The sequence below is a fragment of the Oncorhynchus tshawytscha genome, linkage group LG16 (assembly GCF_018296145.1).
Source record: "Oncorhynchus tshawytscha isolate Ot180627B linkage group LG16, Otsh_v2.0, whole genome shotgun sequence".
Lineage (NCBI taxonomy): Eukaryota > Metazoa > Chordata > Actinopteri > Salmoniformes > Salmonidae > Oncorhynchus > Oncorhynchus tshawytscha.
The window spans coordinates 50849142-50872377 of NC_056444.1; the positions used below are offsets into that span (position 1 = coordinate 50849142).

General features: G+C 46.7%; 1 protein-coding gene across 6 annotated transcripts in view; it reads right to left on the reverse strand.

The window, feature by feature from the left end:
* Positions 1-23236, reverse strand: part of LOC112258283 (helicase ARIP4-like) — a 68476-nt gene that overhangs the window by 3436 nt on the left and 41804 nt on the right. For 5 of the 6 annotated variants that reach the window (XM_042299306.1, XM_042299309.1, XM_042299308.1 and 2 more), the window contains 17 exons: positions 15108-15336; positions 14330-14466; positions 14026-14157; positions 12155-12387; positions 11716-11898; positions 11362-11495; positions 10385-10578; positions 9697-10039; positions 9079-9256; positions 8699-8911; positions 8379-8497; positions 7935-8050; positions 4368-4467; positions 3901-4106; positions 3119-3294; positions 668-864; positions 48-451 (listed from right to left, as the gene is read on the reverse strand). In XM_042299306.1, the coding sequence (XP_042155240.1) occupies positions 48-451; positions 668-864; positions 3119-3294; positions 3901-4106; positions 4368-4467; positions 7935-8050; positions 8379-8497; positions 8699-8911; positions 9079-9256; positions 9697-10039; positions 10385-10578; positions 11362-11495; positions 11716-11898; positions 12155-12387; positions 14026-14157; positions 14330-14466; positions 15108-15336 (3294 nt within the window). The remainder of the gene's footprint in view (positions 1-47; positions 452-667; positions 865-3118; positions 3295-3900; positions 4107-4367; positions 4468-7934; positions 8051-8378; positions 8498-8698; positions 8912-9078; positions 9257-9696; positions 10040-10384; positions 10579-11361; positions 11496-11715; positions 11899-12154; positions 12388-14025; positions 14158-14329; positions 14467-15107; positions 15337-23236) is intronic. The other variant, XM_042299307.1, reaches the window with a different exon arrangement.

The window sequence follows — 23236 nt, forward strand, 5'->3', positions numbered from 1 at the left end:
CCATCAGCACTCAAAAACAGATCCAAACGGGTAGAATTTATACTGACTAAGAGTTGAGTTGGGATTGCTACTTTTGGGTGCAACGGCTGAGTTCTCCTCCCCTGCCTTGAGCTTGCTTGCAGCACGGATGGCAAAGATCCTCCCGTCACAGGTTCTGATGTAGGTCCCTTTAGTTCCTCTGATGACGTGGATGCTCTCTCCTGCACTGATCCTGGCCTTGACATCAGTTGAACTGTTGGTTCCTGGTATCACGATATCTGTGGTGGTGACGATCTTCTGGACGAAGACGCCTGCCTTCTGCAGGTAGTTGACGGGAAAGCCCGAGCTGGAGTCGGAGTCTGCCGTGGAGGCGGAGGCATGAGACGCCTGGCGAGGCAACATGGGAATTGGAGTTGACTGAACGGGGCGGACGCTGGCCATGGGCTTCTCATCCTGGCGAGGGGGTGGGCGCCTGAAAGGGGGGTCAAGGGAGAGGAAAGATGAGAGGGTAGTGAATTGGCAGTCCAAATTGAGGGTGGAGGGTTAAAATAACAGTTTAAAGGAATTAAAAACTTGGTATCACATTGACTAAGCAACTGTAGTATTGTACAGTATGTTACTGAGAAAATAGATTGTTCGGGTGAAAACAGGAACTAAGAGAATGTCTGTCTTTGGGGGACCATCTCACCAGTTGCGCTGGCTGAAGGCAGGGATGTTGGTGAGGCTCTGGTCGCTGGCGGGGTAGTAGTGGGCGTAAGAGGGCCGCGTGTAGGGCACCGACGCACGCTTCTCGTCCTCGTAGCTCTTTTTGGCAGCCTTCTTCTCTGCTTTGGTGAGCTTCATCTCCCGCCGGTCCACCAGGAGAGAATCGTGGTGGAAGGGTTGCTAGAGAGACCGGCATGAAGAGTAGTTTGAGTAAAATGATAATTATATCCTGAGTGTACAAAACATTAGGAACACCTTCCTAATTGTGAGTTGCAACCCACTTTGCCCTCAGAACAGCCTCAATTCGTCGGGGCATTCAACAGTCTCTGTAACGCGCCTTTCAACAGTTCTGACAGACGCAGGCATGTCTTTGATCTATGAGATGATTGTGCCTTCGTTAGGCAATCCGTCAAATAACGCCTGCGAACTGCTGAGGAAAGCCTCCACGGCCCTGCATTCCTTCAGCCGTGTCCCCCTCACCCGTGACCTTTTTCTCAGGTCTCGTTTCAAAATGACGTCGTACACTTGATGTCCGACAAACAACAGTTTTACAACACAGGGGCGCAAACAGACCGGTCCTTCAGTAAAACTTATCCATATTCCTTAGTCCAAGAGGCAATAAATAAATGAGCAGACATCTGCCTTATTTTTCTTTGCTGATGACATTTTGCGCCCTGAACTTTTTGAAATAACAAAAGAAGGCTTGCTAGCTGATAGCCACGTGAAAACTAATCTCTCGTCTTCAGTGCTGACTTGGTTTTGAATTTGGCGGGAGAGGCGAGGCGGGTCATCTTGCGCTGAACTAATAATATGAAACTCTTGCAAAATCATGAAAGCCCATTGGCTAAATCAGGATTGACATACCATTGCAATTTCAAAGATCTTCTCCAGTTGATAAAAAAATGTAATTAGTGAGATAATAAACGTCAAGCCATGGCTTAGCAAGCAACGTAGAATAAAACAATATATCCATTTATTTATTTTTATTTTTGGGGGTGGCCAAAGCAAATACCCTCACGTGCCAAGGCTGGCACACGTGCCTTAGGTTGCCAACCCCTGATATACAGTGATTGAATTGGATTTAAGAGGTGACATCAATAAGGGATCATAGTGTTAGACTGACCAGGTGAATCCAGGTTGTCATGGAAAGAGCATGTTTTGTACGTTCATTATAAATGATACAGAGGTTATTTAACAGTTGGGCACCAAACCCATCCCATATGAAATAGTGAACTTTATTGTAGTTCTTACCTTGGTGACCAGGTGTGGGTAGAGTGTTTAATAAGGTATGGTGTTTATAGATATGTACAGCGCCATCAGAAAGTATTCAGCCCCCTTGAATTTTCCCACATCTTTCTAGGTTACAGCCTTATTCTAAAATCGATTCAATAGTTTTTTAAAAATCTCGTCAATCTACACACAATACCCCATAATGATAGAGCAAAAACAGGTTTAGAATTTTTTGCTAATTTATAAATATTTTTTTAAATATTACATTCACATAAGTATTGAATACCTATGTAAATAAGGTAGTTCTGTTCATTTTTAATACATTTGCAAACATTTCTAAAAACCTGTTTTCACTTTCTCATCATGGGGTATGTGTGTGTTGCTGAGGATGTGTATTTATTGTATCCATTTTAGAATAAGGCTGGAATGTAACAAAATGGGGAAAAAGTCAAGGGGTCTGAATAGTTTCCGAAGGCACTGAATGAATAATAGCTTGTCATGTGTAACAGGGAGGGGCAATTGAATGCAAGATTCACAAAAAAAGAGCAAATTGATTTAAAAAATGCTACCCTGTATATCTATGGGTAACGTGGTTGCTGTGTAATGCTAGACCCATTCAGTTTTCACCACAAAACCCCATAAAATGCCCAAAAAGAGTAGAACCGGCTCACCTCCTTTTACACTATGCTTTGACTATTAGATGTTAAAAACATTTTTTAAAGGATTAATTTCACCGTATTAAAATGAGAGTTTGGTTCAAGTAACAGGGTTGAGCTTAAAATGAGGGACATGTTTTTTTTGTTTTACCTTAAAATGAATCACTAACCACATTAAATAAATGATCATCTTCAGCGATTACATTGTCAAAGCAACAGAATAACTAGGGCTTTACAATGATGGTGAAAACTTGGGAGAAATGTTGGGGTTAAGTAGATTCAAATCTTCCTAGAAGTCAGAGTGCACAGATCTATCTATTTATCTAGTGTAGTTCTAACCTTGGTGACTAAGTGAGGGTAGAGCTGGCAGGCCTGTCTGATGTAGAGTGTGTACATAGATGATCTGTTACCTTGGTGACTAAGTGAGGGTAGAGCTGGCAGGCCTGTGATGTAGAGTGTGTACATAGATGATCTGTTACCTAGGTGACTAAGTGAGGGTAGAGCTGGCAGGCCTGTCTGATGTAGTGTGTACATAGATGATCTGTTACCTTGGTGACTAAGTGAGGGTAGAGCTGGCAGGCCTGTCTGATGCTCGCCTCCATCTCCTGGCGGGACTGCAGCTGCACCTGTGACACGTCAGGCTCCTCCTCCACAAAGTGCAGCAGAGACTCCACCTCCCGCCGTGTGAACGACAGCATGGGGTTCAGGTCATCCACCACTCGGTCTGCAGAGAAGAGGGATTGAGGGAAGGAGTCAGTCTACTACACCAATACAGAGAAGAAGATTGTGCGCCTTCAGACCCTCCCTGTGTGCATAGGACCATCAGCAGCTAAATGAAAAGGCATCGGCGTGCGACATGAAACCTGGCATACAGCAAACCCTGGCTGTGTAAACAAATGGAATAAACCTGATGTTATTTTTCAACTACAATTCTAAGAGCGTGGGCCTTCTCTGTTTGTGTGCACAGCAAAGCTGAAATTGGAGAGGACCGATGCATCGTGTTTAAAAAACTATTGCGTCAAAGCACTTTGGCCGTGGTGCACGTGAAGTAGAGTAGGGATGCAATAGAGTGCACTTAGCCTGAGAGGAGTCATGACTTCGCAGAGTCTGACAGAGCTCAGAGGATGTAGTGTGTGCTAGTGAAGTGGACTGGCCGGATGAAGTGCAACTAGCAGGGGGGGGGCTTGGGGTAAGCGTAGACTCTGCAGTACCGATAGAGGTTCACGCAATAGTAAGCCTAGTAGACTCGGCAGGCCAGTGTGTAGCCCGTATGTAGTCAGTATCTATTCTATTCCATTCTATGCGTTTGTTTGGTTAGCTGGTTACTTACCAGACATGCCCTGCTTGGAGATCTGTCGGTCGTAGATCTTCTTCTCCAGGGTGAAGTCACAGACCAGGCGGAAGATGTGGCAGGGTTTCTTCTGGCCGTAGCGGTATACTCTACACACAGCCTGGGCGTCGTGACAGGGGTTCCAGGAGGCATCGAAAACCACCACGCGGTTAGCCCCGATCAGGTTTACCCCCAGGCAGCCAGCCCTGGGGATGGGGAGAAGCACACGTCACTGACCTGAGGTGTGTATGTTTTGTGTGTGTACGACTGTGTATGTGTGAGACTGTGTGTGTGTGTGTGTGTGTGTGTGACTGTGTGTGTGTGAGAGAGTGAGTGAGTAAGTGAGAGAGTGTGTGTGAATGAGGGATTGTGTTTGTAACGAACGTGGTTTCTAGTGTGACTGTACAGAAGCAGGATTATAAACAAATGATAATTATTTCTGCCAGTGTGTTCCTGAGGTCTATTACCTGGTGGAAAGCAGAAAGACCAAAGTGGAGGTGTTGGACGGGTCGTTGAACTGGTTGATGAGTCTCTCTCTCTCGGAGGCAGACGTGCTCCCATCCAGTCCTAAAGCAAGGAACCATAGAAAGAGTCATTCCCCGGTCTCCAACACGCAGGCACCAAGAACAATGGAGAGATACCAAGATAACCAGCAGGTGGCGATAGTCAATGTAAGTCAATAGGAAAATCGGCAGCATGGGTTGGAGAGGCTGAATAACACGTGTGTATAACTACAGTAAAAGATATCACTGGATAAATGGGAGTCAGAGAGATTGTGGTGACAGCAGTGGTTGAGACATTTAAGGCAAATGTATTAAAAATAAAAAACGGAAATATCACATATACATAAGCATTCAGACCCCTTTACTCAGTACTTTGTTGAAGCACCTTTGGCAGTTATTACAGCCTCCAGTATTCATCGGTAGGACGCTACAAGCTTGGCACCTATATTTAGTGAGTTTCTCCCATTTTTCTTTGCAGATCCTCTCATGCTCTGTCAGGTTGGATAGGAAGCGTCGCTGCACAGCTATTTTCAGGTCTCTCCAGAGATTTTCGATCGGGTTCAAGTCCAGAGTTCAACCTGGAGCAGGTTTTCATCAAGGATCTCTGTAATTTTCTCTGTTCATCTATCCCTCAATCCTGACTGGTCTCCCAGTCCTTGCCGCTGAAAAACATCCCCACAGCATGATGCTGCCACCACCATGCTTCACCGTAGGGATGGTATTGGCCAGGTGATGAGCGGTGCCTGGTTTCCCCCAGACGTGACGCTTGGCCTTCAGGCCAAAGAGTTCAATATTGTTTTCATCAGACCAGAGAATCTTGTTTCTCAAGGTCTTTGAGTACTTTAGGTGCCTTTTGGCAAACTCCAAGCAGGCAGTCGTGTGCCTTTTACTGGGGGTGGCTTCCATCTGGCCACTCTACCATAAAGGCCTGATTGGTGGAGTGCTGCAGAGATGGTTGTCCTTCTGGAAGATTCTCCCATGTTTCCAGAGGAACTCTGGAGCTCTGTCAGAGTGACCATCGGGTTCTTGGTCACCTCCCTGATCAAGGCCCTTCTCCCCCGATTGCTCAGTTTGCCCGGGCGGCCAGCTCTAGGGAGAGTCTTGGTGGTTCCAGACTTCTTTCATTTAAGAATGATGGAGGTCCCCGTGTTCTTGGGGACCTTCAATGCTGCAGAAATGTGTTGGTACCCTTCCCCAGATCTGTGCCTTGACACAATCCTGTTTCGGAGCTCTACAGACAATTGCTTCAACCTCATGGCTTGGTTTTTGATCTGACATGCACTGTCAACTGAGGGACCTTATATAGACAGGTGTGTGCCTTTCCAAATCACGCCAATCAATTGAATTTACACAGGTGGACTCCAATTAGTGGTGTAAGGGACCGTAGTTACTCCGTGGTCCGTACGGTTCGGACACGGTTCGGACACGGTTCGGCACGCACGGGAACCCATAGTTTAACCATCATAGTGTGAAATACTGTTTTACTGCCACTACTACTTTGTAAAGGAATAATTCCCTAAATCTCGACGCAGAGTTGCAGTGAAAAGACAAAGACAAGACAGATGCCGTGCTTCACTCTGAAGACTGAAGGTTGAGTTGATACTTTTTAAAACATTTTTTTATAAAAAGGCAGTTGCGTGTACTGTTCACGTGAACGAGGCATGTTGAATCCCAACGAATCAATCCTGGATGCTCGCGTTGTAAAAGGTCACGTAGAAAAAAAGCGCAATGACAGCCGTGGCTAGCGGAGGAGCTGAAGAACTGGCTTCATTTAAGTCTCATGTATGGGAGAATTTTGGCTTCCCTGTCAAATATGACGACGGAAGAAGGGTGGGTGTGTAGGCATAGTGCCACAAGAAAGCCGTATGATCATGGAAATACATCGGGCGGGGCCACACATTTAAAGCGTCGTCACCCTGGTGTGTCAGTGACGGGAGCCAACTCAGCCAAGAAGACAACAACTTCTCACCGCGGCATTTAAGCAGCTCTTTGCTCCAGATTCAGACTGGGCTGAAGCCTTCACCAAATCTATTGGGATGTTTGTCGCTGCAGACATGAGGCCATACGCTGTTGGTGAATGTGCTTGAGCCTCGCTACGAAATCCCCTCGCGCACCGTACCCACTTCAGTATGAAGATCGTGCCAGATCTTTATGAATAGGAAAATATCAAAATTGTCGACGAATTATCCAAGGCATCCTCTGCTGCCCTCGCCACAGACGGGTTGACCTCCAGGGCAACGGAAAGCTATGTGACTGACTGCTCACTACGCCACAGAGGAGTGGACCTCCAGGGTAACAGAAAGCTATGTGACTGTGACTGCTCACTACGCCATAGAGGAGTGGACCTCCAGGGTAACAGAAAGCTATGTGACTGTGACTGCTCACTACTCCACAGAGGAGTGGGAGATGAAGTCCGGTGCTACAGACAGGCCCCTTCTATGAGTCACACAGGCACAAATCTGGCACAGGTACTGCTAGGAGCAGTAGCAGAGTGCAAGCTAGAGAGGCCCGATAGCAATATCCCAACCACCAAATAAATGCAGTGATAGAGGCTGGACTGGGGCCACACATAGCTTGCTTTGCACATGTGATCAATTTAGCATCCCAAAGGGGAATCTCAGTGAACCAGGACCGCCCCCTTGGGAGGATCAGGAACGTGGTTTCCTCTTTCCACCGAAGCACAACAGCCGCTCATGTGCTTGAGACCAAGCAGGAAATGTTACAGCTACCGACCCACAAGCTCAGACACCATGTCACAACAAGATGGACCTCCACTTATGACATGTTGGAGAGCCATCTTGAGCGGCAGTGACAGACAAGACCCTGAAAAAAACATTAAGACATCGTCACCTTGTCTGATGATGACGTGAACGTGGCAGAGGAGGTCCTCCAGGAGCTCAAACCCCTCAAAACTCAACCCTATTGAGCACAGAAACTGTCTGTGTCCATGATCCTACCTCTGAAAACAAGGATTCTACAATCCGTGGCCCTAAGTGAGGAATGGTGGCACAGTCACTAGAGATGTCAAGGCTGCCATTAGAGAGGACCTGAATGCCAGATACCAGCAAAGTTATATTTGTCTCCTCTTTATTTGTTGCTGATCCGAATACTGATCCCATCCGCGACTCAAAACCGCGATCCGAACCGGGAGTTTTGTGATCTGTTGCACTAACTCCAAATCAAGTTGAAGAAACAGCTCAAGGATGTTCAACGGAAACAGGAGGCACCTGAGCTCCAGTTTGAGTCCCATAGCAAAGGATCTGAATACTTATGTAAATAAGGTATCTGTCTTTTCTTAAATTTGCAAACATTTCTAAAAACCTGTTTTCCCGCTTGGTTATTATGGGTTAGTGTGTGTAGATTGATGAGGAACATATCTTTAAAAAAAAAATCCCTTTTAGAACAAGGCTGTATGTATAACGTAACAAAATGTGGAAAAATGGGTGTGAATAATTTACGAATGCACTGTATGTATGCATGCATATGTACACACACACAAATACAGTCATGGGAAGCACAAATAAAACATACGGTAGTAGTTGTGGTTACGGAGCCAGTTTTGGTTGTGGCCCTCTCTGGCACTGCCCGCCGGTATGGGCCTCTTGGCCAAGAACTCCTCGATGACCGAGAGGGTGGACAAACTCTGGCTGCAGGAGACATAGTGGAGAGGGCGATACGGTGAGGAGGGGTCCTTGGAAATTACAGTCAAACTAATTGAACCAGTTGAGATGAGGTTTGTCCGTCTATATATGCTGCCATTTTACATTTACGTCATTTAGCAGACGCTTTTATCCAGAGCAACATACAGGAGCAATTAGGGTTAAGTGCCTTGCTCAAGGGCACAGACGCTAGGCTACCTGCCGCCGGTTAAGATTTTACATGGCAACAGTTGTTTTAAAGCGGCTAAAAGAAAAACTTGTAAAAACTTAAGATCAAAACAGTGAACAAAATAGTCAAACTTGGCCTTGTGCCGACCTGAAGACCAAGATCTTGTCTCCCTTCCTGACGCTCTCATCGATCAGGTGGAACAGCAGGACCATCTTAGCAGAGTTCTCCAAAATCCCTGGCTTATAGTCAGACATGATCTCCTTCGCCTGCAACAGAGAGAGCGCGAGAGAGATAAGTCAGTACAGTGTAATTGTAGTGCACAGGTAATAACCAGTTTTCACTGAAACCTATACTAAATGAGCAGTCCTCAAATTGTTTCCCAAGCGGCATAAATCCACGATGACAACCAACTGCCACTTAAACGGAGTGGAAAACCAAAGGCTTGGCAGTGAAGTGTGGCTCCGTACCCATTCGTAGGTGATGACCTGATTGGCCTTCTCCTGCAGAGCGTTGAGACTCAGCCCTCCGATGCTGTTGGGGTCCTCCGGAGTCTTGCCCTTCTGGTTGGGGGCGGGGCAGCGGGCGTGGCTGTTGGTGATGTCATCCAGGTCCAGGTCCTGCTCATTGGCCAGATTCTCCTTCTGCAGTGCCTCGTACAGCACGTCTGTGTGGTTCCAGATCTGGTGCAGGCAAACATTACTACAATATTAGGATAACGTCTGAATGAAAATGTGGACATGTATACAGAATATGATATACATGTACTTCACAACAGTTTTTAATTCCTGTGCATGCCAAAACAGACAGACAGACACACACACACACACACACACACACACACACACACCTTGCAGCAGACGCAGAAGGCCTTGAGTGGGTTGAGGCTGAGCCAGCCACTGTTGCCTGCCTCTCTGAAGCGGTTCATAAACTCTGTGTAGAGGGCCCTCTGCAGGGGCGACAGTCGCACCAGTATCACGTGCTCATCCTTGGAGGGGAGCTGGTCTCTCAACACGTCGTGACCACGCCTGGGAACAAACACAACCCAAGTTAGACCACAAATATCTCTGCCGTATGCTGTGGGTCTCCACGTTCACGAACAAACACAACCCGAGTTAGACCACAAATATCTCTGCCGTATACTGTGGGTCTCCACGTTCACGAACAAACACAACCCGAGTTAGACCACAAATATCTCTGCCGTATACTGTGGGTCTCCACGTTCACGAACAAACACAACCCGAGTTAGACCACAAATATCTCTGCCGTATACTGTGGGTCTCCACGTTCACGAACAAACACAACCAGACTACAACTAGAATCTCTATTTGAAAGTGCTTTTTAGTCCAGGAACAGACTTCATCTGGGAAACTGGCCTATAAAGTGTCCCAGAAAAGATGTACTGCACTAGCATCAGTTCATGTGGGTTCTAACCAGCTGCACCAAGCCAGAGATCTCTCAGTCTCACCTCTGGACAAAGCCCTCCAGCAGGCTATGGAGGACATGACTTCGGTATCTCATCAGTTGGACGTCCTGCGGCGTGCTGTCCACACACTGCCCGTTCAGAATGGGCCTCTCAAACATGTTACTGAACTCCTGCCTGGTGCCCAGGAAGTCAGGCCTGACAAAGTCCACCATGCACCAGTACTCTATCAGGTTGTTCTGGAGGGGGTACCCCGTGAGGACCACACGCCGCCGGGTACGGATGTTCTTCAGGGCCTGCGAGGTGCTGGCGTGGCAGTTCTTAATGCGGTGGCCCTCGTCACAGATCACCAAGTCCGGGCCGGGGCGAGACAGGGCCTTCTCTATGCCTACAGGAGGGTAGAGGAGGAAGAGAGGGGGGTGTCAAGTTAAGAGCCATTTCAGGTACAAATGGTAGCCCTGAAGATGTGTATGTAGGAGTACGATCCAAGCAATTACTTTATGTTCAAATTCATCTATGTGACTCATGTTATCTGAGTCACTCATAAATGGCAGCTGTGAGTCATGCTAAAGTGACGGAGCTACTGTGTGACTGTTATCTACAGTAACATGGGTTCTAACAAAGGGTGACACATTAGATCGAGAAAAAGCCTTGTGTGCAGACGGCCTTGCGTTGATGTAAGAAAAGCTGCCATGGTCTGAAAAGTGCAGACCGTGCCCTTTGACCTACTGACCTTTGAGGAGCTCCTGATGCCGGTCCTCTTCGTCCAGGTCGATGACCACCGGTCCTTGGGCCTTCTTGGACTTCTTCCGGCCCGCCACAAAGCTCTTCTTCAGGGACAGCAGGCGATACATCTCATATCCCATCAGGAGCACGCCGCCGTCCCGCGACCAGTCAGAGATCACCTTCGCTCTGGTGGTCGTGGTTCTAAGAAAAGAAGAAGACGACGGAACGCACACAGAAAGAAAGAGAGCACAGAGAGAGCAGAGAGAGAAAGAGCAGAGAGAACAGAGGAAAAGAGAGATAGCACATCAGTGACAATGTTCGACACATAACAGCACAGCCATTTTGACACATTTAAGTAGACTGGAAGTAGTGACACACTTGGGCGATAGAGGAGTCGTGTTTGTGCATCTATTTATGAATACATTTTTTTTTTTTAAACAAACATTTCCCTGGTTCCTGTACAGTCGGGATCATTGACTGATAACTCTGCAACACTGTGTGGTTTGTCTGATGAGCGCGGCCAGGCTTACAGAGAGACTTATTAACACATGGAAAAAAATTATAGAGCCAGATGCCAAAGACTCAGCTTCACTTCACTCACAGAGAGGGAGGGAGCGAGGAAGGGAGGGGTTGATAGAGGACAGGATGAGGAACAGCAAGAAAGGGAGAGAAAGATAGGGATGGAGCAGAGGAAGCGATTAGGTCACTGGGTCAACTGCTATGACAAGTCTGCAGGAGAGCAGTAGTGTGTGTGTGCCAAGCTGTGTGCGATGGAAAGCCACACACTTGATACACAGCAGTGGAGTGCTAGAGCCATATCTTAGGCAGTTGTGTGACGCAGAACACTTAAGCAGAGCGAGGGCTATGAGTGAATCATTTCTAGTCCCGCACAAACACAAAACCATGATCAAGCCTAAGGCGGCTTCAGCTTTTAAAGAGGAGGGAATGGGATATCTCCGTTCCCAGAGAGGACGGGAAACTCACTTGTGCTCGTCGTTCAGGATGTGGACCTTGAAGGTGCGCGGGGAGACCTGGGTGGGGTCCACGTCCATGGGTAGCGCATCAAAGGTCGGGACCCAGAGGTTAAACTCGGCCAGCCAGTTCTGTAGCGTGTTGACCTATATAAAAATATATATAGAGAGAGAGAAAGAGTGTGAGAGAGAGGAAGAGTAAATTCTCAGTCAAGAGATCACAAGCTACATCCGGTATGAACGCAAGGAGGCATATCACTGTTAGTCCACCCCTGTTGTTTACAACGCATGTGACGAATAACATTCGATTTGATTACAAAGGGAACACCGAACGCAGAGAGAGAACAGAGTACAGGAAGTCACTCACAGGCACGATGGCGAGCACAGTGTGGGCCTGGGTGTGTCTGAGCACAACGTCTATGAAGGAGATGACCTGCAGGGTCTTGCCCAGGCCCATGCTGTGGGCCAGGATACAGCCGAAGCCACCACTGCTCTCATAGCGCTCCAGAGACTCAACCAGGTTGTCATAGAGGAAACGGATCCCACCAATCTGACAGAGAAAAGGGCGAGAGAGAGAGAGAGAGACAGAAGAAGTGGGATCATTAGATTCAACTCATTAAAATTAGTGCATTTGTTTGACTGCATTGTATACAATGGTTCGTCTCCATGGGGTTTCCTCAGAGACAGACAAACTTCATTGAAAGTGCTTTTTAGGCTTAATATGGATCAGGGAAACGGTCCCTATACTAACTGCTAGGCTGCCTGTGTTAACGAGAAAATCCATGTCTGTACTGAGTCAGTTGTACCTGATGAGGTTTGACGACCCGGGCCAGCTGAGGGGAGAGGAACAGGTCTGCCTCCTCGGTTGGGTGGTTCAGGTTGACCAAGACACGCCCCTGGGCGTCCGGTTGGTTCACAGCGTCGTTTGCGTGGGCGCCGGTCGCCTCGGGTGCCGCCGACCGGTCCTCCTCCTCCTCATTGGTGGACTCGCTGCTGATCTGTAGGGCGTCGTCCTCGTCGGAGCTCAGCTCGATCACGTCTACGGTTGAGAAAGGGAAAAGAAAAAGAGGGACACAGTGTTTTTGTTAGTATTGTAGATGGAAATGGAGAAACGGTTAATATACATCTACATCAGGGATGGGCAACTTGGCAACCGGGTTGGGCCCCATTGATCATCAGTTATATTAAAAACAGCACCCGATAGAAAAACGTGTAGAATTGCAGGAAATGATCTTTACAATGAAAGGAGGGGGGCCGCTAAAATGTTTTGCTGGTGAGCCTCTGTGGCCCCTCATGATGAGTTCCGTTTTTTGGTGGCCCCCACCCACATCAAAGTTGCCCATCCCTGATGCATATAATACCCCTAGCAGCCGAAAGGTTGCAAGTTCAATCCCCGAGCTGACAAGGTAAAAATCTGTCGTTCTGCCCCTGAACAGGCAGTTAACCCACTGTTCCTAGGCCGTCATTGAAAATAAGAATTTGTTCTTAACTGACTAGTTAAATAAAGGTTAAAAAAAATACAAATAAACAAAATATTATATTCGATTCAATAATTTGTGTTTCAATAACACCATTTCTCCAAAAGATGGCATGTGTTTTCACAAACTCTATGAAATGAAAGTAAAAAAATAATAATTCTGCCATTATATTTGTCTTCGTATCTTTAGGTAAGCAAATCTTTAAAAAAAAGTTCCCACCTGACCTGTCCTCGTCTCAAAATCGGTTTGCCCCAAAAAATGAAGATAATATCCATAGCTTCTAAATGGCTCTCCACGTCATCTATATTAAGTGATAAGTAACGTTTGTTAGACATAGGCATCCTCCATGCCACATCTGAAGTCTAACAAACGTTATTTATTACTTAATATAGATGACGTGGAGAGCCGTTGATAGAGGGCTTATATAAATCTGGTGAATAGGTGGTTATACAAGTTAGATTATAGTAGTGGAGGACGGTTTATATAACCCTGGGCAGAAATGTCACCGCACTGCCCGGGCTGAGGCTGGCTGGCGCTGAGGCTGGCTGGCGCTGACATTAACCAGGATTAACCAGCTATTTGCTCCATAAACCAACTTCCATTTCTGACATTGTCACCTTATCCTGCCTTCCCTCATATGCAGGACCCAGCAACACCAGACCGGTCTCTGATGAACCCCCTTCCACCCCGCTGGCTTTAATTGGGAACGGATCTGTTCGGTGTGGATCTATACCCACAAGCAGACTGGTGTGTGTGTGTGTGTGTGTCTGTGTGAATAAGTGTCTGTCATGGCCAGCAGAGGAAAAGCACACGATGCCCACCGGAGCTTACATAGTTCTATACTATAGCGACTCTCCTTCTCTAGCCAGCTAATCCATCTAAGACTGCTCAGAGCCGGTCCCAGTCGATAACTAACCATGCTATCTTGAGCTAATTTCATGAAGCACTTTCATAAAAAAGTACACTCTACAGCGAGACCATTTCCATTACTTGACACACAGTAAGTATCTGACCCACACAAGGTCATTTCTGTTTATAAGGTATAATGAGTGACATTGAAAACCTAGAGAAACGGGTCGTAACATTACCAAGCATATCAAACATGGAAATCTGGCCGCCTGGCGCAGGAGGACCACAGTCAGTCTCCATTTTAATGAGCGATACTAAAAATCGGTGTCTCATAGTGACTGGGGTCTCACCTTGTTTTGGGGCGTGTGCTTCTGTGATCAGAGCCTTGGAGTTGTCCTCGCAGACATTAGTGCTGCTGTAACTGGTGCTCAGGCATATCACATGGTCCCGTTCGGCCACGCTAGCAGACACACTCTGATCTCCTGGAGGGGACAGAGGCAGATATTCAGTGGTTAGTTACCGGAGTGGGTTAAGTATCAAGTCAGTACATTGACATTATATGATGTTATATTTCAATACAAAAACATTTCTGATTTCACACAAACATTTCTGATTTCACCCTCTAGCTATCAATCATGTGTGTGTGTGTCCTACCTGGAGTGTACTCTGGTAGCAGTGGAACGGGGAAGTGCCCTTCCTTCCTCTGCTGCTCCAGCCTCTGCCGCCTCTCTAGCTCCTCCTGCTGGGCAGCTTTGGTCACCGCCTCCAACTGGTGCTCCCTCAACAGCATTCTACATCCCAGAGAGAGAGAGAGAGAGAGAGATAGAGAGAGAAGAGGAGAGGGAGAGTAGAGATCTCAGAATAGGCCTCAGGCATCCATCTCTGTTATAGGGCCAACAGACTGACTAGAGTGTGCCAGATTGCATGGGGATACAGTACATTACTAATGCTGTATGTGTTTAGTGCAAACTCGGCCCTCAGGACAAAAAAAAGTTACAAAATAAATAAATAATGTGGGGGTCCGGAAGACAGAGTTTGGGAAACGCTGGTTTAGAGTGTATTTGTGTGCATGTCTGTTTATCGCCGTATGGGTGTTTGTGAGTATATCTGTCTGTGTGTGAGAGAGAGCTTTAATAATGTAATAAACACTTGGGAAATAATCCCACTCATGGCAGCGTGGTTGACTTGTTGCCAGACTGAGTAATACAGAGATCTTCTTCATTCACGAGAGAAAACCAGCGAGACAGGCTAGAGAACACTGGAGAACACAGCTTTAGATGCACTACGTGTGCAGTAGGGATGATTAAGATCACAAGTTAGGGAATTAATGGTTGAATATCACTGTTCATTGAATCTTTGAAGTTGGTTAAGGGCCTATATTGGATGTTGCTCTCTGTATATATGCGAGATTGGATGTTGTAAGAGGTCATACCTGATGTTCCTCCTCATGTGTGCGGGTTTGTTGGAGTAGGAGAGGGAGCTCTTTTTGGTTTCCCTCAGGGACCGCGAGGGGCTTTGGCTCTCGGGCCGTGAGGACGGTCGAGAGGGGTGGGTCGGCGTCTCCCCCGAGGGTGAGGTAGATGGGGCGGTGCACTGCCATCTCGCAGAGTCCCCTCCCTGCGCTTCATTCTCCGAGCTGAAGGGAGCGCTATGAGGCTGGTCTGTGGAGAGAGAAGGAGGGAGGAGATCACGATATGCAAGACGTAAAATCAAGGAAAATGTATGTCGATTGAACACCTAGAAAGGCATGCTGTATAACAGGGCATTGATTTCTCCATCACTGAAGGAGTGGTATAGACTGATTCAAGAACAGTTTCAAAAAAAGACCCAGAAGGATTTATATTTAAGATCCATTGAGACAGTAATCCTTTGTGTTTAGGAGGGAGTAACTTGGCCAGAGCTGGATACGACTCTGTCTGGCCCTCCTTCCCTGCAGACAGGAGGCACTCTGGACTAGATCTGAGGTGCTTATGTAAGTGCTCATAAACATGGAGCACTTATGAAACACTGAGCGCTGGGGTTATGGGCAGGGGGGCTTTTGGTGCTTCATGGACAGACCGGTTTAAATCACCAGCTTTGTCAGTCAAAGATTCTGCCCACATAAACAGCCCCCCCCCTCTCAATATGAACCACATACATCTCAACTGTCTCATTGTAGCCAACACTGACAGGCCCAATCCAACCCAATACAGCTCAACCCAGACCCACCTAACCAAGAGCAAAATAGACAAAGCAAATACAGTGCCTTCAGAAAGTATTCACACCCCGTGAATTTTTTCATTTGGTTTTGTGTTACAACCTGATTTTGAGGAGGTAGGAACACCTGGAGCTTGTTGTTTCATTGAGGTTGCATCCAAAACAGCACCCTATACACTGCACCTTGGTCAAAACAGCACCCTATACACTGCACCCTGGTCAAAACAGCACCCTATACACTGCACCCTGGTCAAAACAGCACCCTATACACTGCACCCTGGTCAAAACAGCACCATATACACTGCACCCTGGTCAAAACAGCATCATATACACTGCACCCTGGTCACAACAGCATCATATACACTGCACCCTGGTCAAAACAGCACCCTATACACTGCACCCTGGTCAAAACAGCACCCTATACACTGCACCCTGGTCAAAACAGCATCATATACACTGCACCCTGGTCAAAACAGCATCATATACACTGCACCCTGGTCAAAACAGCACACTATACACTGCACCCTATACACTGCACCCTGGTCAAAACAGCACTCTATACACTGCACCCTGGTCAAAACAGCACCATATACACTGCACCCTGGTCAAAACAGCACAATATACACTGCACCCTATACACTGCACCCTGGTCAAAAAAGCACTCTATACACTGCACCCTGGTCAGAACAGCACCATATACACTGCACCCTGGTCAAAACAGCACAATATACACTGCACCCTGGTCAAAACAGCACAATATACACTGCACCCTGGTCAAAACAGTACCCTATATACTGCACCCTGGGAACATTTAAGGAGTAAAAAGTACATCATTTTCTTTAGGAATACAGTGAAGTAAAAGTTGTCAAAAATATAAACAGTATAGTAAAGTACAGATACCCCAAAAACTACTTAAGTAGTACTTTAAAGTATAGTTACTTAAGCACTTTAACCCAATGACTCAAACCTGTGCACCTGGCATCTACTAACATACCCTGTTCAAAGGCACATTCATATTATGTCTTGCCCATTCACCCTCTGAATGGCACACAATCCATGTCTCAAGGCTTAAAAATATTTAATGAACTTGTCTCCTCTCCTTCATCTACACTGATTGAAGTGGATTTAACAGCGGACATCAAAGGATCATAGCTTTCACCTGGATTCACCTGGTCAGTCGATGTCATGGAAAGAGCTGGTGTTCCTAATGTTTTGTACACTCAGTGTACATAGAGGTTACTGAAAGGTTGGGCACCAAACTCTTCCCATATGAAATACATAATTAAACCATTTAGGGATACGCAATGTAATCCAGAAGATTGTTTAAAGTGTGTGTAAGTCTACTTGTTGTATATCTGGGCTTTGTCCCTCCGTTACAGACCCTGTAAAATTACAGTAGTCAAAATTCTCTCTGGGACGGATCATAGCTTAAAATGACCCTTCTGTAGGAAGCAAACCCTTTGTCGATTGCCAGGCATTTTATCAGTCCTTGCTCTACATCACCAGTAACTCCCCCCTCCCTGCACTGGGTCAAAGGTTAAAAAAAGGGAAGAAAACAGACAAACAGATCATTCTGAAAACAAATGTTTTCTGTTGCATGCCTTAATGAACATGACCCTGGTGTTAGGGCCAGGGCCAAACCCATGCAAAAGGAGACTTACAAAAAAAACGTATCTTTCAAAAATTCCTGAAGGTTACAAGGGTGTTGAGTGGTTAGCGTCTTCCAAAATCAAGCATCGACTTGCTAACAGCAGAGCCTTGCTGTTTAATATTTATTTTGTGCGTGCAGCAAACGGTGAGTGGCATTTTTGAGTTACTTGTATGAGCTGATAGGTCTGTCCTGCAAATAGTTTAGGCCAGAGACTGTATAACATGTTAACCCTGCCCTCGTTAGCATTTTTTTTAATGGGGATTTGACATGTACTTGTTAGCATTGCTAACCTTCAGATTACAGATGCTAAGTGGGGTTTGAAAAATTGTGCCCCTAGTGTTCAGTGCCGGTATTAACGAATATCACAGGATGGCACAAGGTCGGTATGAAGGTATAACAATCTGGATACCTCCCAAGCTCAATGTGCGTGACCGGTGTAGTAAGCATGTTTATGCAATAGCCGGCACTAAGCCTATTAATAGCTAGGTCAGCTTTGATGATCAAGATCCTCAATTACCCCAACCCTCCTGCCATCAAGACAAAACCCATTGGCACCAGGGGGGTGGTGTGGGATGGTAGGTTATGTTAAGGCTTTACCATGTAGACCAAAGCATCATCAGGCCAAGTTAAACTAGCCGGCATCCAAACATGAATTTTAACAGCGTCACTCTATATCGTTAAGCGATTCTGGATTAGTATTGCTATAGGAGCCTCTGACCAGGTGAGTTGTCAGTGGACGCACACATACCTTGAGGAGAACGTCAGCACTGTCCAACCAAACAGTGGGGACACGATGTTACAGTACACAACCCACCGTTACATAACCAAAATTAAAGTTCCATTCTCCCAACACTGGACCCAGGAAACCAAAAAAATAAAACTTTCTGAATGGTACTGAACAAATCATGGCAGTACACCATCTCCCCTGGTTTCTGTGAGCAGGGACGGAGTGGACTAGCTCCATGGCAACGACACTACACACATAGAGCCGTGGCAGTCGTCCAATCATAATAGCAATAGCCAGTGAGTTAAAAGGGGCGGTGGCGTCGCGTGACACTGTAGCACGACAGACTATTACTACACAAGGTTGGGGAACATAATACAGGGATATGGGTTAAATCAACCCCCCCCCCTCAAACTCAGCCGTCCAACCCGAGTAATCCTATTAGAGGAAGGGGTGGTCTGACAAAGGACTGCTGGGATATCAAATAGTAAAACAGCCATGGAATGAAATGAACCGAGGCAAGGAAATGAACCAGTTATTAAAGTTAAATGCCGCAGAATAGGCCTCAGGACCCGACACCACCGACCCCCAACACGGTTTCCTTCCTGGGGATCGGGAGGGGGACAAAGGGCATTCTGAGGGAAACAGTGTACAGCGCTCCCCCACTACCCCTACAGTACGCCACTAAGCCGTATGTTTGTTTGCTCGTGGTGTTATTTTGTGTGGAAAATTCTGCCGTGCCTAGTTGGAGATGAACAATGCAGTGTACCAAAACAGCATCTCTGGTCTCCTTAAACCCACTAGCTAGTAATCCTCTTCAGAGAATACACTGAATACAGAGAATTCACACTCATTCATAATTCTCCTGCCTGGCTCCATTCCACAACCACAGAAAACAGTTACAGTACAAATGGGAGATTAGTCCTCTGACTGAAGAGACTGTCTCTTATCTATAGACATCACTGGACCTGGGGGCAGGGGTCTACTTTGGGGGGAGGGGAAGGGAGGCAGCCGCAACTGGGGTAGTGGGAGGGGGGTCATATTGGAGGCATTTGAGGCAAAAAACGCCCCCAAAAAACTGACTAACACACAAAAGGTCACCACAGCGACAACAGACTGCCATTCAACTTCCTGCCATAATTCAGTTCAGAAGCATGGAGAATGCAGACAATTTTTTCCACTTCACGCTCTTTCACATTCATTTGACTCGTATGCATACTGTGTTTCTTAAAGGAGCGTCGCATTTACACACGCAGCAGACCCCCTCCCTCTCTCTCTCTCTCCTGTTTCCCCTGTGGCTGACTGACTGACCCCTCCTTCGTATGGAAGGGCTGGGGTTTCTGGGATGGGAGGGGCTGGGGTTTCTGGGATGGGAGGGGTGTAAAGTAGGGGCGTCTTCAAAAAAGCCACAGGGTTACACAACCGTGATACACTGGCTTGGCTGTTTATGTAACACTGGCAGCTCTACAGGCAGCTCTGGCTAGCGTCACACGGCGCCGACAACAGAGTAGCAGCATGTGCGTAGTACCGTGTACCAAAGACAGACAATTATCAACCCAGAGTGGCAGTGTGCCCTGGAGAATCCCAGGGGGTGCCATGACGACAACAGTGGCTCGAGGTTGTCATGATCTCCCTTGTATGTGCCACTCAGACAATGATTGGTCTCGAAAGAGTAACACTTTCTCTTCACCAATCACTTTTTAACCCAGTGTTTCTCAACCCAGTCATTTCACAGAGTCTATTTGATCTATTCTACCACACTTGACTCAACTTCGGCAACTAATCAACACATCAAGCCCCTGAAAGTAGGTGTTGGTACACAGTAAAACTTCAAATCGCCATCTTTGCCATTTAATCAGCCGGGCATCATTCCAGCAAAGAAACACCCGTTTCAAATAAACACTGGATCTAAATTAAATTGTTTACAAGGTTACCATGGACACATCTTTGATATTCCCACAGTCCTCTGCATAAAATTTAAAAAAACAACAACATTGGAAACCATCATCGTTGCTAGCCATGGCGTCATCAAACTCAAGCTAGCAGTGATCAAATTCGCAGAGCAAAATTCTGGCAAGGCAACAGCCAGACATTTTGGAATGGATCCAAAACGAGTGAGAGAATGACGTCTTCAACGTTTGTCTGAGGTGGAGCAGAAAAAGGCAAGTAAATAAATACACGCCTGGCTCAAATAGAAGCCTGTCTTTAATAAGCGCCGGTTGTAGTCAGTGATTTTTTTGAATTAACTGAAGTTTTATGGTAGATCAAATATGTGTTGCCATCGATAAAACATGTGAGGAGTTGAGAAACAGTTGAAACTAGGGCTGGGAATTCCCAGGGACCTAACAATACGATATTATCAAGACACTTAGGTGCCCATACTATATGTATTGCGATTCTCAATATTTATTCTATATGTATTGCGATTCGATACTGTGATTTTGATGTTCCAAACATATTGCTCACTATACGTCTGCTCTAGAGAGACAAGAGGACATTTGTTTTGATCAGTCATGGAAATAAAAGTGCTGAAAACATGTTCGCTATTTAAAAAGATGGAGAACAATACAGTTTCACTGGTTGAAACCACAGGCTTTCAGAATGTCATCTGAGTTGAGTGGACATGTGACACCGGTGCTGATCTAGGTCCATAAATGCCTTGAGTGTAGTGTTTCAGAGGCCCTGTTTCCTGGCCTACATATTTGTGTTTGTCATTTTGATACTTTATACTCTGCTGCTGACGCTCACTCTGACCCACTGAGTTACACAACAGGTCTGCAGGCGGCGCGGGACTAGGCCAAATAAACAGGGGCAGGGCGATGTCGAGGACAGTGCGCGCCTGGCGGGGGGCTGCGAGGACGAGGGACGAGAGACCTCAGGCTGGGTCAGAGGGGCCTGTGGTAGACAGGGTTGCTAGTAGCATGTATCGGGGACGAGCGGGTTACCACAACGACTAACGACCCACTCCAGTTCCAGAAGACCAGAGCCTGCAGGTTTAGACCGGACACCTCCACAGCTCTTCAACAGGCTCCAGGCTTGGCCTCTGTCACACCAGCTACCAGGCAGCCGTACCAGAACGTTTACCAGAGCGAGAACACGCCGCAGAATAGAAATGACTAACTCTGCAGGTCCCACAAACCACCAAACCAGAATCAGATAAACTAACACTGCTTCTGACTGGAGGACGCCTTTTGGTCTACTAGGAACCGAAAAGAATAAGACCAGGTCTGATTAGGGAAAAGATACAAATGGAGAGACATTTGTTTTTACACTGAGAATTTAATTCACACACACACACACACATTTTAAAAAAGGGTGAGTGAACTGACCCACTGAAAAAGGAGGAGAAAAAAAATGGCCCTACTAGAGCGGTCTCCCTCTCTCCATCTACGTCAGTTAAAAGAGATTATAGATTACGCTCAATCCAGCGCACGAGTGAGTTTTACTACAAAAACCAGAGAGAAGATCCTGTGCTCAGCATCACAGCAGCAACACATGTTCCCTGAGCGACTACAGGGCACAGAGCAGGAAGACTGCTGGAAGCTTCAATACAGGCCAACTTTTCAGGAGGTTGTCATCAGTTTCACATCAGGCCAAAGGATTTACCAGACAGGCACTAACCAGAAATTGCAATACGCTTGATTAACTCTCAAGTGGGTATAAATTACACACGGACCATGTGAGCCGGAGGAGATTATTCACAAAAGACACAAATCAGTATCAACCTAATAGAAGGCTTCCTGTGTAAGTTCGAAGTGAGAAAGGTCAAGATGTGCCAACTTGGAAGATCTCGGAGTACTGCAGCTGTGAACAAAGAAGGGCTAAGAAAGTGGTCAATAGGCTGTATTGAAATCTATGAGCTCAACGGGTTCTGCCCCTCTCCCTGCGCTTACCACCCCGTGGCAAGGAAGCACAGGAGGATGACCCATTTGCTGTCTCCATTTCTTACTTCTGTTGACACACACAGGCCACCAGTGCAATGATCATGGACGAAGGTAGAGGGAAGCTTATGTAACGGCAGCCTCTGGCTGTTACATAATCACAAGAACTGCGCGTTCCGTACACACAAACACACCTCATCATTCACCTAATCATGTACACACCCAATCATAAACCACCGACAAAACAGACTGATTTGTACAATTTAGATTCGGTATTCACAAACAAAACCATATGTTCTATTGCCATCAACAACGTATGACAGCCCTTCCCCTAAAACAGGGTGTGTGTGTGAGTGCAGCAATTTCAACAGCCCCAAGCAAGTTGTTCTTGTGTGTTTTACAATTGCTTCCGTAGGAAACAACCCTCAGAGACCGAACGTTTCTCATCTTCCTATGAGCCAGTTGCTATTAAACGAATGTTTTCCGACAGAAAACCTGCGGCTAGGATAGGATTCTAGGCAAACCTGGGCTGGCTCCTCTGTTCCAAGATCATCAGGAACAGTCGGAAGTAGAGGGGGCTGTGGCACCATTATCCTAGCGGTGCTTGTGGAAGGGTGGGCAGGCTCTGCACTCGTCGCTGCTGGGCTTGGCGGTGGCCTCGGGCGGTTTGATGCTGCTGCTCATTGCGCTCCTTTCCTTTGGCTTGGGTGCTTTGACGAAGCCAATTTCTGATATCCATCTTGGCAGTGGCAGATTAGCTGGTTCGAGCTAGCTAAATAGGCTAAGGCGAATACCGCTAATGCTTTTTACAGGTAGCTAAGAAGCTAACTAAACGCCGTAGTGGTGGGTCGTGAGGCAGAGTTGAGTGAAGCAGCTTCAACGGTAAACTTGACCCGCCCTTATAAATCTAAATCAAATTTTACAAGCTGAGGCGCATCACGTTATTCACAGATCAGATGTGTTTTTCCCCCCACTTTAATGGAAACCCAAATTAATCACACCTAACCACCCCAGCGACTTTCCATAGCCCCCCTACACACCACAGCACACTCTGCTCATTGCACCAACCGGGTCACTCAATCATTTGAACTTTTTGGACATTAGACCAG